We start from the raw sequence: 15,911 nt of genomic DNA, 5'->3' as shown, positions 1-15,911 counted from the left end.
ATTTTCATAAAACATTAAACCTGTATTTTCAGTTTCTTTAATTTATGATACAATTAAGAATAATTAAAAAGGGTAAAACTCAGGTTCAACTTGTCTGATGATGGAGACACTTTGGCATTTAATATCATCACACACATTGATACATTTACTCGTTATTCTGAACTGTCTAGGCCAACAAGTCATCCATGTAAAAAGACGTCCCAATTAGAAAAGACCAACAGTGTATATAAATGAATTTAAAGAAGACTCTTACAGTGCTTTTCTTGTGTTTTTGATCACTGGCAGCAGTCTCATCACTGCTTCATCAGATCTTCTGTGTTTCTGCAGTTCAAACTTCTCTTGAGTCTCTTCTGACATCAGGAGCACAAACACCAGACCAGACCACTGAGCAGAGGAGAGATTCTGTGCTGAAAGATTTCCTGAGCTCAGATTCTTCTGGATTTCCCCTACAAAGTCATCTTTCATTTCATTTAAACAGTGGAAGAGATTGATGGTCCTCTCCACTGATTTCTCCTTCTCTATTTTCTTTTTGATATAGTCAGCAGTGTTTTTCATGTTCTCTGTTTTGAGTTCCAGTCCTGGCACTAATTCCTTCAGGTCATTCTGATTAGACTCCAGAGAGAGACCCAGGAGGAACCGGAGGAAAAGGTCCAGGTGTCCGTTCTCGCTTTGTAAAGCCTTGTTGATCGCACCCTTATGAAGCTGAAACAGTGTCTTTCTGGACAGTTTCCATGTGAGTTTTTCTCTCTGGGATTCAAAAAGTAGCTTTGCTTTCTTATCTTTGCTAATCAAAAACACATAGAGAGCAGCAAGGAATTCCTGGATGCTGAGATGTACGAAACTGTAAACGTTTCTTGCTGAAACAGCTTTTTCCTCCTGAAAGATTTGAGTACATAACCCAGAGAACACCGACCCTTCATTGACCTCTAGTCCACATTCCACAAGATCTTCTTTGTAGAAAATCAGATTTCCTTTTTCCAGCTGTTGGAAGGCCAATTTCCCAAGCTTCAGAATAATCTGATCAAAAGACCAGGCATTGGCTTCAGGTTCAGGATCATCACTGTATTTTGCTGTCATCTGTTGCTGCTGACTAAGTAAGAAGCTTGTGTACATCCCTGTGAGAGTTGTGGGTGTTTTGTCATTGCTCTCTCGAGCCAGTAGAGGCTGAAGAACAGTGAGAGAGATCCAGCAGAAGACGGGGATGTGGCACATGATGTACAGGCTCCTGGATTTCCTGATATGACGGATGATGTTTCCAGCAACCTCAGGACTACTTTTTTGTTGAAGTATTGCTCTTTCTGCTCATCGTTGAATCCTCGCACCTCTGTCACCTGATCAATGTAGTTTCGGGGTATCAGACTGGCTGCTGCTGGTCTGGATGTGATCCAGATGAGAGCAGAAGGAACCAGTTGTCTCTTGATCAGGCTTGTAACTATCTTACTCACTGTTGTTTCTTTGTGAACATCTGTAAATCCGTCATTCTTTTTAAAGTTCAAAGAGAAGCGACATTCATCCAGCCCATCAAAGATGAACATGATTTTACCGTCACCATCAGGAAGAGAGGCCAGTTCTTCAGGATAACTTAAGTATTTGTGAAGCAGTCCCATTAGACTGCAGTTTTTTGTGTTCAAATTTAGCTGACGGAATGGAAGAGGAAAAATTAATGCAATATCCTGATTTTCTGTTCCTTCAGCCCAGTCAAGGATGAATTTATTGACAGAGACTGTTTTTCCTACCCCTGCGATGCCCATCGTCAGCACTTTTCTGTTTCGTCGACCCTCATGGACTTCAAAAATGTTATTGCACTGGATTGGTGTGTCCTTGGCATCAAATTGTTTGAATTCGATCTGTCTCACCTCGTGCTCACTCACTATTCCTCCAGTCTCATTCTCCACCATATACAGGTGCTGGTCATATAATTAGAATATCATCAAAAAGTTCATTTTTTTATTATAAATGATTTTTAAAAATGAAACTTTCATATATTCTAGATTCCCTACATGTAAAGTAAAACATTTCAAAAGTTTTTTTTTTAAATTTTGATGATTAGAGTGTACAGCTAATGAAAGTCCAAAATCCAGTATTTCAAAATATTAGAATATTTCCTAAGATCAATCAAAAAATGGATTTGCAAAACAGAAAAGTTCAAGTTCTTTAAAGTATGTTCTTTTGTGCACTCAATACTTGATCGGCAGGACATATTACAGCAAATGACTTGCTCCTAGCACAAATTACAGCATCAGTGAAGTGTGGCATGGAAGTGATCAGCCTGTGGCACTGCTGAGGCACTATTGAGCCTTCAGATCATCTGTATATTGTTGGATCTTGTATATTGTTGGATCTTCTCATCTTTCTCTTGAAAATATCCCATAGATACAGGTCAGGCATATTGGCTGGCCAATAAAGCACAGTAATATCATGGTCAGCAAACCACTTGGAAGTGGTTTTTGCACTGTGGGCAGGTGCTAAAGTCCTGCTGGAAAAGGAAATCAGCATCTCCATAAAGCTTGTCAGCAGATGGAAGCATAAAGTGCTCCAAAATCTCCTGGAAGATGGCTGCATTGACTTTGCACCTGATAAAACACAATGGACCAACACCAGCAGACGTCACGGCCCCCCCAAATCATTATTGACTTCAGAAACTTCACACTAGACTTCAAGCAGCTTGGATTCTGTGCTTCTCCAGTCTTCCTTCATACTCTGGGACCATGATTTCAACATGAAATGCAAAATTTACTTTTATCTGAAAAGAGGACTTTCGACCACTGTTCACTTTCCAGTTCTTTTTCTCCTTAGCCCAGGTAAGATGCTTCTGACGTTGTCTCTGGTTCAGAAGTGGCTTGGTAGTCCTTTTCCTGAAGATGTCTGAGTGTGGTGACTCTTGATGCGCTGACTCCGGCTTCATTCTACTCATTGTGAAGCTCTCCCAAGTGTTTGAATCGGCTTTACTTGACAGTATTCTCAAGCTTGCGGTCATCCCTGTTGCTTGTGCACCTTTGCCTACCCAATTTCTTCCTTCCAGTCAACTTTGCATTTAATATGCTTTGATATACACTCTGTAAACAGCCACCCCATTCAGTAATGACCTTCTGTGTCTTACTCTCTTTGTGGAGGGTGTCAATGATTGTCTCCTGGACCATTGCCAAGTCAGCAGTCTTCCCCATTAGTGTGGTTTCAAAGAACAGAAGATACCCGGAATTTATACTGTAGGGATGGTCATTTAATCAAACTCAAATGTAAATATTCTAATATTTTGAGATACTGGATTTTGGACTTTCATGAGCTGTACGCTCTAATCAACAAATTAAAAAAAAAAAACTTTTGAAATGTTTTACTTTACATGTAGGGAATCTAGAATATATGAAAGTTTTATTTTTTAAAATAATTTACAATAAAAAAATGAACTTTTTCACGATATTCTAATTATATGACCAGCACCTGTATAGATCAGTGTAAATATCGTTCAGGTATTTCTGATGACCCATCTGAGAATTACCAACCAATATTCGTTCATACTCCTGTTTTAATTTGACCTTCAGTCTGTGGCTGATCTCATGAAGAGCAGCTTTATTGTCCTCTGCAGTTGAGCCTTTGAGAAAGAGGGAAAAATCAGCCAACAAAAAGTTATCAGTTTTTAAATAAAATAATAAAATCTTAATGTAAATTCTTATCTAGTCCATAAATAATAACTACCACACATTAGTGGTGGGATCAATGCATTGCGATTCTCTGTCCAATGATTATGGATAGATTCTGAGCTTAAGTTTTTACCCACAGATGCGCGATGATGCTGTGTGTGCTTTATGCGTGAGCGTGAAGCTCAACTTCCATAAAAATGAACTGAATACACTCCCTCTGCTCCGCAAGTCCGTGCCAGTGGACACGCACTGTCAGAAGCACCCGTATTCTGCTTGTTTCCATTTTCTCACACACACACACACACACACACCACTCGAACCTTCATAAAATAATCTTTCAGTTCAGAAAGGCTGAAGTGAATTACATCTGCTGGGTTCATTGCACAGGATATGCGCTTTGCTTGATGTTACGCATGCAGTTTGTGATCTTGCCCGCCGGTAGGCTTATTTTCCTTACAAATGCTATACGAAGGCATCATTTATGTTGTTTGGAATGCTGTGGGCAAACAACAGTAAAGATGAGAAAGAGAAAATCACTCACAGATCTTGAATGGAAAATGTTCAGATTCTGAAAATTAAATCACTCTGTGTTTATTGCTTGTAACATTTCATTGTTCTTCTTTATTATTTAGGCTACTTTTATGTTTTGAAGCTGTTTATATATTTAAAAATCTTAACATACAATTTTATTAATTTAATTTTAACTTGTAATTATTTAAAAAGTACTTATATTGCATATGCAATTAAATAAAATGTAAGATTAAGAAAATAATTAATAAGAAAAAAAGTAGATCAAGTATCATTTTGGAATCAGATCGTGATTCTCAGAATCAGAATCGGATCAGATCGTGATGTGTGTAAAGATTCCCACCCCTACCGCAAATGTGTTAAATTTAGTTCTTTTTCATGGCTTACTGTGCTTGAGTGGTTTAAAATCACTTGATTTTAATCCACATGGCTGAAAAATGAGAAGCTTTTGTGAGGGCACAGCACAACGTCACATGAGTGTAACCCTGATAGATAACCACAACATCTCTATTGCTTGACAAATTTCTATAGTTTATCGTGTCTGTGGGTATATTTCACACCCCTAACACCTTGGTTTCAATTTAAAAGTCTCTAAAATATTTTCTAATTCCTTCCACAGCATTTAGTGGATTGTCTCCATTAGACAATCATGATCATCCTTTAGCCATTAAGTTACTGAAAGCTTTTTGATATATCAAACCATTGACAGCTAGCACACCAATCAGGACATGAGGCTGTATTTTCAGCATGTTTTGTCCTGCTTAAATGAACCTTTGCATGTGTGATTGCAATCATGCCTTGAGGATAACAAATCATTTTGGTGACAGTGCCACCTACTGGTCAACCTTAATAATCAATTTTATAACCGTATAAAAAGTTTTGATTAAAGGCACAATATGTAAGATTTATGGATCGAAATATCCAAAAACCACTAGAACAGTGTTATGTATTTTGTTGACTTACATTACTTACATCATCCCAGATGTTTCCAAGAATGATTAAATTCAGAGAAATATGCCATTTTAACCAGGACGCGGACCATGTCCGTGCATCGCCTATCAATTACATCATACTCGCGTTAACCTTGATTTCCGGTTTTATTTTGTAGAAGCCATGGAAACACCAAAGCTTACACTTACATTATATTTACAATGGCACAACTGTTTGGATACATTTATAGACTGAAAACTAATTATTGTTATATAGCTCAAAACGTTAAGTCTTAGGCCGGTTTCACACCGCACGCGTCAGCAGAGCGTATTTTTTTCAGCGCCCATGTTAACAGATGAGAGCATTCACACCGCATGCAGAGACTGCGCGGCAGCGCGGAGCAGAGCAGAAGCAGCAGTGCCGCGAACGTTTTGGCACTGGGTCTATTTTTGCTGCGCTGCTAACGCTCAAATAAAGTGAACACATTTGATGGACAAAATAAATATGATTTCACACAAAAAGTGCTTAAAATGCACAGAATAAGCATATCTAGTGTGTTTTAACAAGAATTGGAGTATGTCAGTATATGAAAAATATTTATAGAAGATTTACTCATTTAAACTTGTTTTTAATTATTCAGTTTGGGTTAAAGTATGGTGTATTATAAAAGACTAAAGTAAACTGGCCAGAAAATATGATATATAAACATTATTTTAGTTATTACACAGAGAGATATATAGGCTGCAGCATACCCAAATCAAACCCGAGTTTGCTGGCTTTTTTCGCCGAGTTTGCTGTCTTATAAACATGCGCATGCGGCAGATGATGTTAAACTCAAAGCTTACCTCATTCATGTGCAGCAATGGATGACACGAGGCTTTTATTTATTTATTTTTATTTATTTTACGTTTATATGCGAATGTTGTACACCTCCCCATGTTAACAAACTTTCAAGACTATCAAGTTTATAAATGATCAACTTATAAAAACAAATTTATATCTGTCTTTGTAAAGAAAGGCTCACTTTATGTAGCTTGGAGCCGCTGCTGTGACGCTGTACAAACGCTTCCAGTGTGAATACTCGCACGTCTCTGCAGCTGCAGTTCACGCTCACGCGCCGCTGACACTTGCGGTGTGAAACCGGCGTTATTGTTTAAATCTCATTTTCTTTATTTACCACAAGTACCATGTTTTACCATGACTATACCGATCTACTTCACTGTGTAACAAGTGTCTTGTAGCAGTCGGCGAGTGAACGCACAGTAATGTTGTAACATCATTTTCAGCACCCTCAAATGTGATAAACACACATACCCCACATACGCTTGACCGGACAAAGCGCAAGCAGTGATTGTGACATAAGGGGCTGTTTACATATTGCGTCTTTTGAGCGCGCAAATTCGTTATTTTAAATGTAGGCGTGTGGCAAGTGCACTCATAACAGAAGCGATGCAGTGCGACGCGCTGGTTTTTTCCAGGCATGCCTATGCTGCGGCGAGATGAAAACATCTAAACTTTTCAGAATGCCACAAGCGCACGACAGGTCATGTGACAAGAACCAACCGAACAGCTGATCATAGCTGTACAGGGTGGTTTTTATTTCTCATCTCCATAAATATATCTAGTAGTAGAGCTAATGCAAGGGCTAGAAATCAATTTATCCTTTGCTGATACTTCCTCGTCATCATGGAGAGCGCAGTTCATGGTTGCATAGCAGCGACAGACGCCACCGGAGCGCAAGCGCTTGTGGAAAGGAGGAGAATGCGGCGCGGCCGCGCTTTCCACACGTTTTTAGGCACGGTATGTGAACAGCCCCTGATAAAAGTTCAGCTGCTCTCGAGACGTGTGTCGCGCTCGTCTCTCATTATCAATCGCTCCAGCGGTCTCGTTACGCTCCCACAGCACTCACCCTGCTCTGCTTCATACTACAGTAAAGTTAATAATCTTATCCATGAACATGATTCCTGACTGAGTCCCGTCCCGATTATTTTCCACCAGCTGTGACGTGAAGACGACATCTCCCATGACTCCGCACTCAATTCTTTGTTTTGAAAAGGCGACCTCTAGCGGCGAAAATTGCATATTGTGCCTTTAAAGCTTTTAGACCATTGTAAACTATTTGTGAAATCACCATTAGAGACACTAGTATTCTATTTATTTGTATAAGATCTACCGCAGTTATGCTTAGCCCTGCAGTTGCTACTTGTTATATATTCTTGTTTCCATGTACAGATGGTGACTGTTAATAATGATAATGAACATGCACAATATTGGGTAACACTTTATAATATGTATACAGTAATAAAGTACTTACAAATCATTTGCATACTAGGTAACACTTTTTTTAGTGACCTTGTTACACGTGTTACATGAAGTTACATGTGACTAACCCTAAACCAAACCCTAATCCTAACTCTAACCCTATAGTAAGTACATGAAGTTCATTATTCTTACTCAGTTTTTCAGTGCATAATTACACTGTAACACAGACACCTTAAAATAAAGCGTTATCACAAACTATTAGTTTATAGTTAATTCATAGTTAATATATTATACAGTAGTCTCTACATTATTAATAGGCTATATACAAATAGTGAGTTCTCCATTCAGTCACTGTAATTTTGTTTAATAAGCTCATATGTTAGATAATGTTTTTTATGCTTTGTTAACAACTTATTAACCGTAAATAGTTCCCACTTTAGATGAGATAAATGAAAATAATATATATGTATATATACTGTAATGTGTGTGTATGTGTATATATATATATATATATATATATATTGTCAAAAGTATTGGGACATCCCTCCAAATCATTGAATTCAGGTGTTTCAATCACTTCCATGGCCACAGGTGTATAAAATCAAGCACTAGGCATGCAGACTGCTTCTACAAACATCTGTGAAAGAATGGGTCACTCTCAGGAGCTCAGTGAATTCAAGCGTGGTACTGTGATAGGTTGCCACCTGTGCAATAAGTCCATTCGTGAAATTTCCTCACTACTAAATATTCCACGGTCAACTGTTAGTGGTATCATAAAGTGGAAGCAATTGGGAACAAAATGTTGGCCAATCAAAAAGTCACAAAATCTCTCACATTCCCAGGTCAGCTCCAGGGCCGTATCTTTACTGAACTCACTAAGAGATCGTTACGCGTAGGCAACAGGTCTCCAATCACCACCCTCTTTCTGCTCCCAGTCCATATGACGATGCGTCTGCAGATACTTTGAGTGGCTTGTTTGCATCGTACAATAATATCAATCAGCCAGGGGTCACCTTCAGCAACCACAGTGCCCAAAAATATAACAGGGTCCTGTTCTTGAATCTCATTCACCTTTCTGGATGAAGTACACACTTTTTGGTAGTGACCCTTTTCCCACAGGCATGACACAGTACAGTATTTGCAGGGCAGTGAGCTTTTGTAGACTTGTGACATCTTGACTGTGGCTGTTTAATTTTTTCTTTTGCTCCATGATCACTTTTGACTCTCTGCCTGCTTTGAGATGGTTTGCTTTTACCTATGACTCTATCTACGGAGCCAGACGTTTTAGCATTAACACACTCGTAGATTACTCTGCTGCTGCTTCACTGCCTCGGTCTGTCTTGCCATATCAATGGCTTTATCTAACTGCATTCACTCCGACAGACGTATATCATTCAACCCAACGACTAATCTGTGTCTGATTAATTTGTTGTGTAATGGCCCATATTTGCAGAGCTCAGCCGAGGAGTACAGTGCAGTCACGAAGGAGTCGACAGGTTCGATTTCCCCTTGTTTCCTCACGTTAAATGCTCTTTCATAGATTACGTTTTTCTTCACAACAAAGAAAGCTTGGAAACTCTCCTTCACTGCGTCGTACTGTTCCATGTTTTTGCTCGTCAAATTCTGCCCCTTCAAAATGTCGTCTGCTTCATCGCCCGTACAGTACATGAGTGTATTTATCTGATTGGTTTGCGTGGAAGTGTGGAGATTACTGGCCTGACGGAAACATTCGAACTGTCGGATCCATTTTTCCCATTCGTGAGGTTTAGAGAAGTTATGGCTCAGGTGGGCGGCTCTCTCCCCCCGGCAGCTGCATCAGTTGGAGCACGTTGTCCTCTTGCCACTTGTGCCGTGACTTTGCGACTTCACCCCTCATAAAGCTTAACTTGCCCCGAAACAAAACTTCTTCCACAAGCTTATTAGAGTATCCTACTCTGACACCATGTCATATTCTCTAGTTTATAGCGTGAGTAAATAGCACACAAACACCTGTGGATTCTCAACTAGCCTTGCAGTTATTCTACTGCCCCCAGAATGCCCTCTCGTGGGAGGAATCAGTATTCAGGGGTCAAACCATGTAAAATACTGGTATGTAGTTTTGCCAAGGGCGTAATTTCCACTGGGGACGGGGGGGACATGTCCCCCCCACTTTTCAAAATCCCGTTTGTGTCCCCCCCACTTTCAAATTTGTTTGTTATGATTTTTTAACCTCACGCCGTCATCGCCACGGAGGAGCAGAACACAGAGAACCTGCCTGTGTCGATGCGCGCGTCCGCGTCCAGGAACGTCGCGTGCACGCTCTAAAAACAGCTCACTGAAATCTGATGAGCAGGTATCACGGCTGCGGCACAGTCAGCGATGAAACGCCAGAAACAGCAACAGATGACTTTAATGTCATCATGGATGAAATGAAAGAAAGGTGATGTGAGTTGGTTGATTCAGTAAATTAGCTCAGGTCAGGAGAATCATATTTTCTGTCTACACCTGTTGATGTTAGCCTTGACTGAGCTAACGTTAACATACACTGTTGCTAGGTAACTTCTTATTTAGACTGTTAGCTAAATATTTAATGTAGAACATTGTGTGTAGCATGAAAACGAGTCCACTTTAAACCGCAACATTTTCTGTCAGCAGGGTTTTTCCTGCATAGAGAATTACGAGGCGGCCGCCTCCATCAAATTTTTTTGCCGCCTCCGGCTGTCGACAAAACTCAGACAGGCAGTCACATGCTCAGATACTCATTTTCCACCGACACGGTTCTGTTGCGGTTCCCAGCCCGAACCGTTCAATACTGCGGATAATCAGCGGGTCGGGCGAGCCACGTAATAAAAAATAACATTCCAGTTTCAGGTAACTCAATGCACAGACTTTTTCTTTGTTCAATTTGCACACTGAACATGGGTTGTAGCTCTTTATTTTGAACTCTCAAAGTTCACCAGATTAATGAATTTATCTTTAAAATGTACATGCCCCCCTCCCCCCTTTTTTTCAAACCAAAGTTACACTCTTGAGTTTCACTACATAGATCATCCCACAGGTTTATGTGGAGATTGTTTTAAGTTCACTTAAATTAAAAGCTGTTTTTTTTTCTTGGAGCCTAATCAATACCATTCAATTACACTGTAATGTTGAATGGCAATTATTAATGTTTAAAATTGAAGACATCATTAGTAGTGTTAGTATCAGTGATACTGGCCTTCATTCATAAAAAGATGTTATTAAACAAGTATTTAAAATATACTGTCTTTATGTTGTTAATTTGGAGATTAAGTGTGAAATTATTACATTATAAAATAGATTAAAAACTTGAAAAGAACTGACATTAAAAAAAGCTGTCTTGTGCTATTGCAACAAAATTATCCCAATATAAAAACACAAATACACGGAGTGAGCAAACATTTAGGTGAGATAGTCATAATGGTAATTGAGCAATGTTTATATATGAATAAAAGCCTTAATTAAAATCTTTCTCTCTTCAGAAGAAATTACTGATTTCCTGGACTTTCCTTTTCCTAGACAATGGATGGACAAAAAAATTAGTTAATATTATAAATATCTATATGACAGTAGGCATATATACTGCAGTTCTTCCTGTGGTATTAAAAATCGATAATTTTCAAGGTATCGTATCAAAGTTTCGTGACAACACTAGTGTGGGGTGCCACAAATTTCTGAACATTTTCAAAGGGTGCCGTGACTGAAAAACGTTTGGGAAACACTGGTGTAGAGACTACAATATATAAACTAAGAATAAACTATTAATAGTTTGTTAATAATTCGTAAGTACTTCCTTAAGTAATGTATACTTCAACACTGCGTGTGAGCTGCGTAATATTATGTCTCTGTTCAAACTGTCACGATCACTGTCTGTTCCTGTCAGTTCCTGGACTCCATTTCCCATAATCCTCCTTGCCAATCACATGCACACTCCACACCAATCACCAGTTGCCACATACAGCTTAGCACACTACCTGGACTATAAAGGACTTACACACACACCACCTCATTGCGAAGTCTTGATTTGCTGTGGTGATCATTACTGAGCGTTTTCTTGTGGACTGTTTCCTGGTTTCCGGTTGGATTGTTTATTTTTTGTGATTCTCTGCTGCCTGCCCTGATCTTTGCCTGTTTCCTGGACTGTGATTGTTTGCTGCCTGCCCTGATCCTTGTCTGTACCCTGATTCTGTTTGTCTGCCGCCTGCCTCGACCATTGCCTGTCCTTGTTTATGTTCCTGCCTTTGCCCCTGTCTACCTGTGTAAATACTGTTCTTAATAAAGCTTGCAAATGGATCCCCGCTCTGCCGACCCATCATTACACAAACGTTCCACAACCTGATAAACACTTGATGAAACAAACACCAGCCAATGTCAACAGAGGAAACACACTGATCCAACCAAACCAACGAACGTGTGTGTTGGTCAGCATCTGTCAGTACAGTGTGAGAGAATACGACTGTTGCACCTTGATCTACTGTGTGCTTCTCCGTCTGTCTCTCTGAGGCTTTTTGTGGTGCTGTGTGGAGAGAGAAAAGAAGAGAAGTAACATGAAACATAAAACATGTCTGCCCATGAGCAGTATCTCCATAAAACAAACTACAGTGTGTCTTTCATTAGTGTCTCAGTAAGCACTGTTATATTGATACCGTTTCCTGCAGTGTTGTAGATGAAGGTCACTGGGCCTGTGATGGTGTTTCCAGTGAGTACAGGAACATTTGCAGTTCCTCCAGTTTCAGCATTCACACCAACACCGACTTCACTGCGAGCGCTGCTGCTCATCTGGACTAGCATAGAGAGAGATTAAAGACATTTATTAAGTGAAAACTTTAATATTATACTGATATTGTCTTTCCTTTATTACCTTCCTTGTGTTTCAGCTTTTCTTCTTCCATCTCATCTTGTGTGTCATAATGCTGTTCAGCAGATGTCATGGTCCTTCACTCACTCACTGCTGCTGGACACGAAGAAAAATGTAGAGGTCAAACTAAATATTTAGATTGAGTGTTATTTAGCTACACAACTCTATTAGTTATTGGCTTGCTGGCAATGTTCAGGACTCAGACACTCTCACAGTTTAAGTCTTGAACATAGACTCATGTCTTTATCCTGACACACACCTAACTTATGTCTTAACCTTGTAGTAACGCTGCTTCAGTCAGGTCAGCAGGAATCACACTGTAACTCTGCACTGTAAAACATGAATCTCACTCCACTAACATCAGTTGTTTGTCTTCAGCCTCTAGATTCAGCTCCTGCTCCAGCCTATCATCATGTGTCCATTAATGACTATGGAGCCAGATCTGCCTCAAAAATAATACATTTACAAAACAAAATTCATAAATGCACAGCACAATTCACATTTACAAAATCTGACTCGTAAATTCAAAACACAATTCATAAATGCAAAAGTAAAAGCATAAATATTTCCCCAAATGCTCACACCTAAATAAATGTAAAATGTTTACGCAAATATGTATATATAAAGTTCTTGAATTAATTGCTTTAAGGAATTTAGTGAGAAAGTGCACTGATTAAGTTGTTTCAAGGCAAGTAGAAAGAACTATTGCAATCTTTTTTAATACATGGGGAAATATACTTTTGTTTCATGTAGTTACAGGGTAAGTATGACATTACGGGCTGTAATTTAAAGTGGTGTTTGTTACACTCTTATTTCATGTAGTTACAGGGTAAGTAATAAAAAAAGCAAACAATCTGATATTACTTGGAAACCTTTATTTGAAAAACAACTTATTTCAAAACAGATTTAAAGTTACAACACTTCTTATTCATTTCTCTTGCTTGGCTTCCTCCTCCTCTTGTTCCTCTTCTTCTTTTTCTTTCTTTCCACTGATGAATCTTAAGAGGGAATCCCATGTCATTTGCTATTATTAAAAGAAAATACAGTACACCCGGAAATGTGCTCACCGTTTACTCATCTTTTACCCTCATGCCATCTGAGATGTATACGACTTTCCTTCTTAAGATAAACACAAACAATGTTTTTAGGAAAATAAATAATCTCTGGGAATGCTTTATGCAAGCTTATGTGTTCCTAAAAGTGGAAGCATCAAACAGCACATACAGCAATAACTACAGTAATCCATACGACCCCAATGGATGAACCAATGTCTTCTGAAGTGAAACGATACGTATTTGTAAGAAAAATACCAAATATTTTAAAATTTTAAACTTTCGACCAACTGTCACCTGCGCGTGCACGAGAGGGTTGAGAGTAGGGATGGGCAGATCGATATGAAGTATCGATATATCGATACTGACGTTGAGTATTGAAAGTATCGATACTCAAATTTAAATATCGATACTAAGGTGTGGTTTTTTTTACCAGTTATTTTGTTTATTTAACAATAAATTTAATGGATACAATATTCATTGAATTGGACAAATAACCTATGTTAGCGAATAATTTGTAGTAGAAGTACTTTCCTGCTCATCTGAACACGCAAATGCTAAAAGTCAGAACCAATCAATCACAGAGAGCGTTCGCTCACTGCCGACACTATAGTGTATACATTCAAACAGGGCTCCATTTAGTATCGTAAGAAACCATTGATGCTTTTGGGAAACACAGCCCAGAACAATGCTTAACAGAAGACAGAAAAATATAACAATATTATTATTAGTTATTTTGCAATAAACAAAATGAAACAGTAGCCTACATAATTTGTGCAATTACATTTATTTAAATTGAATGTTAAAAGTTCATATTGATGTTTTGTCAGAATACAAATGTTTCATTTTATGAGTGCAACAGCTTGTCACTGGCAGTCCCTTATGAAAATGAACCATTACTACAGTGATCATAGTTCAGCTAGACATATAATAGGCTTATTTGTAGATTTTCCATGGTTTACCAAGTAAACATTTTAACCATGTGTAAACAAATATATAATGTAATAAACTGCAATTAGGGCATACTGAATGTTAAAATGGCTTTCAAATATAATGTTAAGTGGGTATCATAACCCATTTTACTCTTAGTAATTCAATAATTGAATAAATGTTAAAATCTATGAGTTCACATTAGAGGTATCGTATCGGTATCGATATCGGTGATATTGGCCTTGAAAGTATCAGTATCGTATCGAAAACAAAATAAGTGGTATCGCCCATCCCTAGTTGAGAGTTCACGCTTGACGTAACTTGAAGCGTGACGTAAGCATGCCGTGGATGTCGGATGCCGTCAGTTTTTATTTATTTATTTATTTTTTTTATTAATGCTCACAACAAAATACACAGAATAACAGATAATGATAATGAGAAACAAACAAGACAGAATAACAGACGGCAGTTCTCGCGCCAGTTTCACATGAATCTCCCGCGAGAACGTCATGAAAGCTTCACGTTGCTCATTACAATATGCTTCATCGAACGCAAAGTCGACTCTCATGCAGGCGCTGGTGACAGTTGGTCGGAAGCAAAAAGACCATGGGAAAATTTCTGGGTGTACTGTATTTTCTTTTAATGGGATTCCTTCTAAAGATTCATCAGTTGAGAAACAAGAGAAACAACAACAACAAATAAAGGGACAAAACGTGTTACTTTCTGTCAGGACTTTAGAATTTGAAATGAATAAATGAATAATAAGTTTTGTAGACCTGTTTTTAATTAAGTTGTTTTTCAAATAAAGGTTTCGAGAGTCAGTGATATCAGATTGTTTGCGTTTATTACTTACCCTGAAACTACATGAAACAAGAGTGTAACAAGCACCACTTTAATTTACGGCCCGCAATGTCATACTTACCCTACATGAAACAAAAGTATATTTCCCCATGTATTAAAAAAAGATTGCAATAGTTCTTTCTACTTGCCTTGAAACAACTTAAATCAGTGCACTTTCTCGCTAAATTGCTCCCAAACGTAAGATTGTTGTCTATCATAATAGTATAAGTACCCCTTAGTTCTAAAATACTTACAGTATAAATAATTTGTTATTTTCCTGGTTGTTACCCCTTTATTCCCAAGACTTTACATATTGTTCCCCTATACTTACACGTACTTACTTTATAGGTACACTATAATTATCGAAAGTTACGCTGTAAATTCGTTGTAATTACGCAGTACTTTCCAGGCTGTAATCTAAAGTGTTACCACTCTGTTTTTGAAAATAGATGAGAACAACTAAAGAAAGATGAAACACTCACCACAAACAATATTTGTAGACTTTTCTTTCTTCTCTTCTGAACTGTCATATTGAACAGCAGCTCTGACATTTCTTTCACTTCCTTTCTCTGAAATAAAGGAAGTGAAACTGATTTTCACAATTAGCATCTCATCCGTCTGTTGTGATCATACCATTAACACAATTCATGTTGTTTTCACACAATAGGTTGTTTGCAATCACATGGTTCTGGTGACATGCGAAATTCAGGTGGAGGGCAAGCAGTGAAAATCAGAATGGAAGAGATGGAGAAAAGTCCATACTGTGCTGGTTTAGAAAGGTATAAACAGAAAATCACAACATATGTTGGACATGATCCTTGTGTTATGAAAAGGAGTGATTTTTCTACTGAATTGAAAGACTTGACTGCCATCGAG

At 38.4% G+C, this 15,911-nt stretch overlaps 1 protein-coding gene across 1 annotated transcript in view; it reads right to left on the bottom strand.

Annotated features, from left to right (window-relative positions):
• LOC127508917 (NACHT, LRR and PYD domains-containing protein 3-like) overlaps positions 1-15,591 on the bottom strand; it is a 30,473-nt gene extending 14,882 nt beyond the window's left edge. The window contains 8 exon segments of the mRNA XM_051887418.1: positions 254-1,277; positions 1,280-1,906; positions 3,449-3,589; positions 11,821-11,871; positions 12,002-12,139; positions 12,217-12,306; positions 12,490-12,655; positions 15,518-15,591. Of these exon segments, the coding sequence (XP_051743378.1) occupies positions 254-1,277; positions 1,280-1,906; positions 3,449-3,589; positions 11,821-11,871; positions 12,002-12,139; positions 12,217-12,286 (2,051 nt within the window). The 5' untranslated portion in view covers positions 12,287-12,306; positions 12,490-12,655; positions 15,518-15,591.
• Positions 15,592-15,911: the final 320 nt, after the last annotated feature.

This window comes from Ctenopharyngodon idella, chromosome 3 (assembly GCF_019924925.1).
Source record: "Ctenopharyngodon idella isolate HZGC_01 chromosome 3, HZGC01, whole genome shotgun sequence".
Lineage (NCBI taxonomy): Eukaryota > Metazoa > Chordata > Actinopteri > Cypriniformes > Xenocyprididae > Ctenopharyngodon > Ctenopharyngodon idella.
This window is presented reverse-complemented; position numbering and strand designations above follow the sequence as displayed.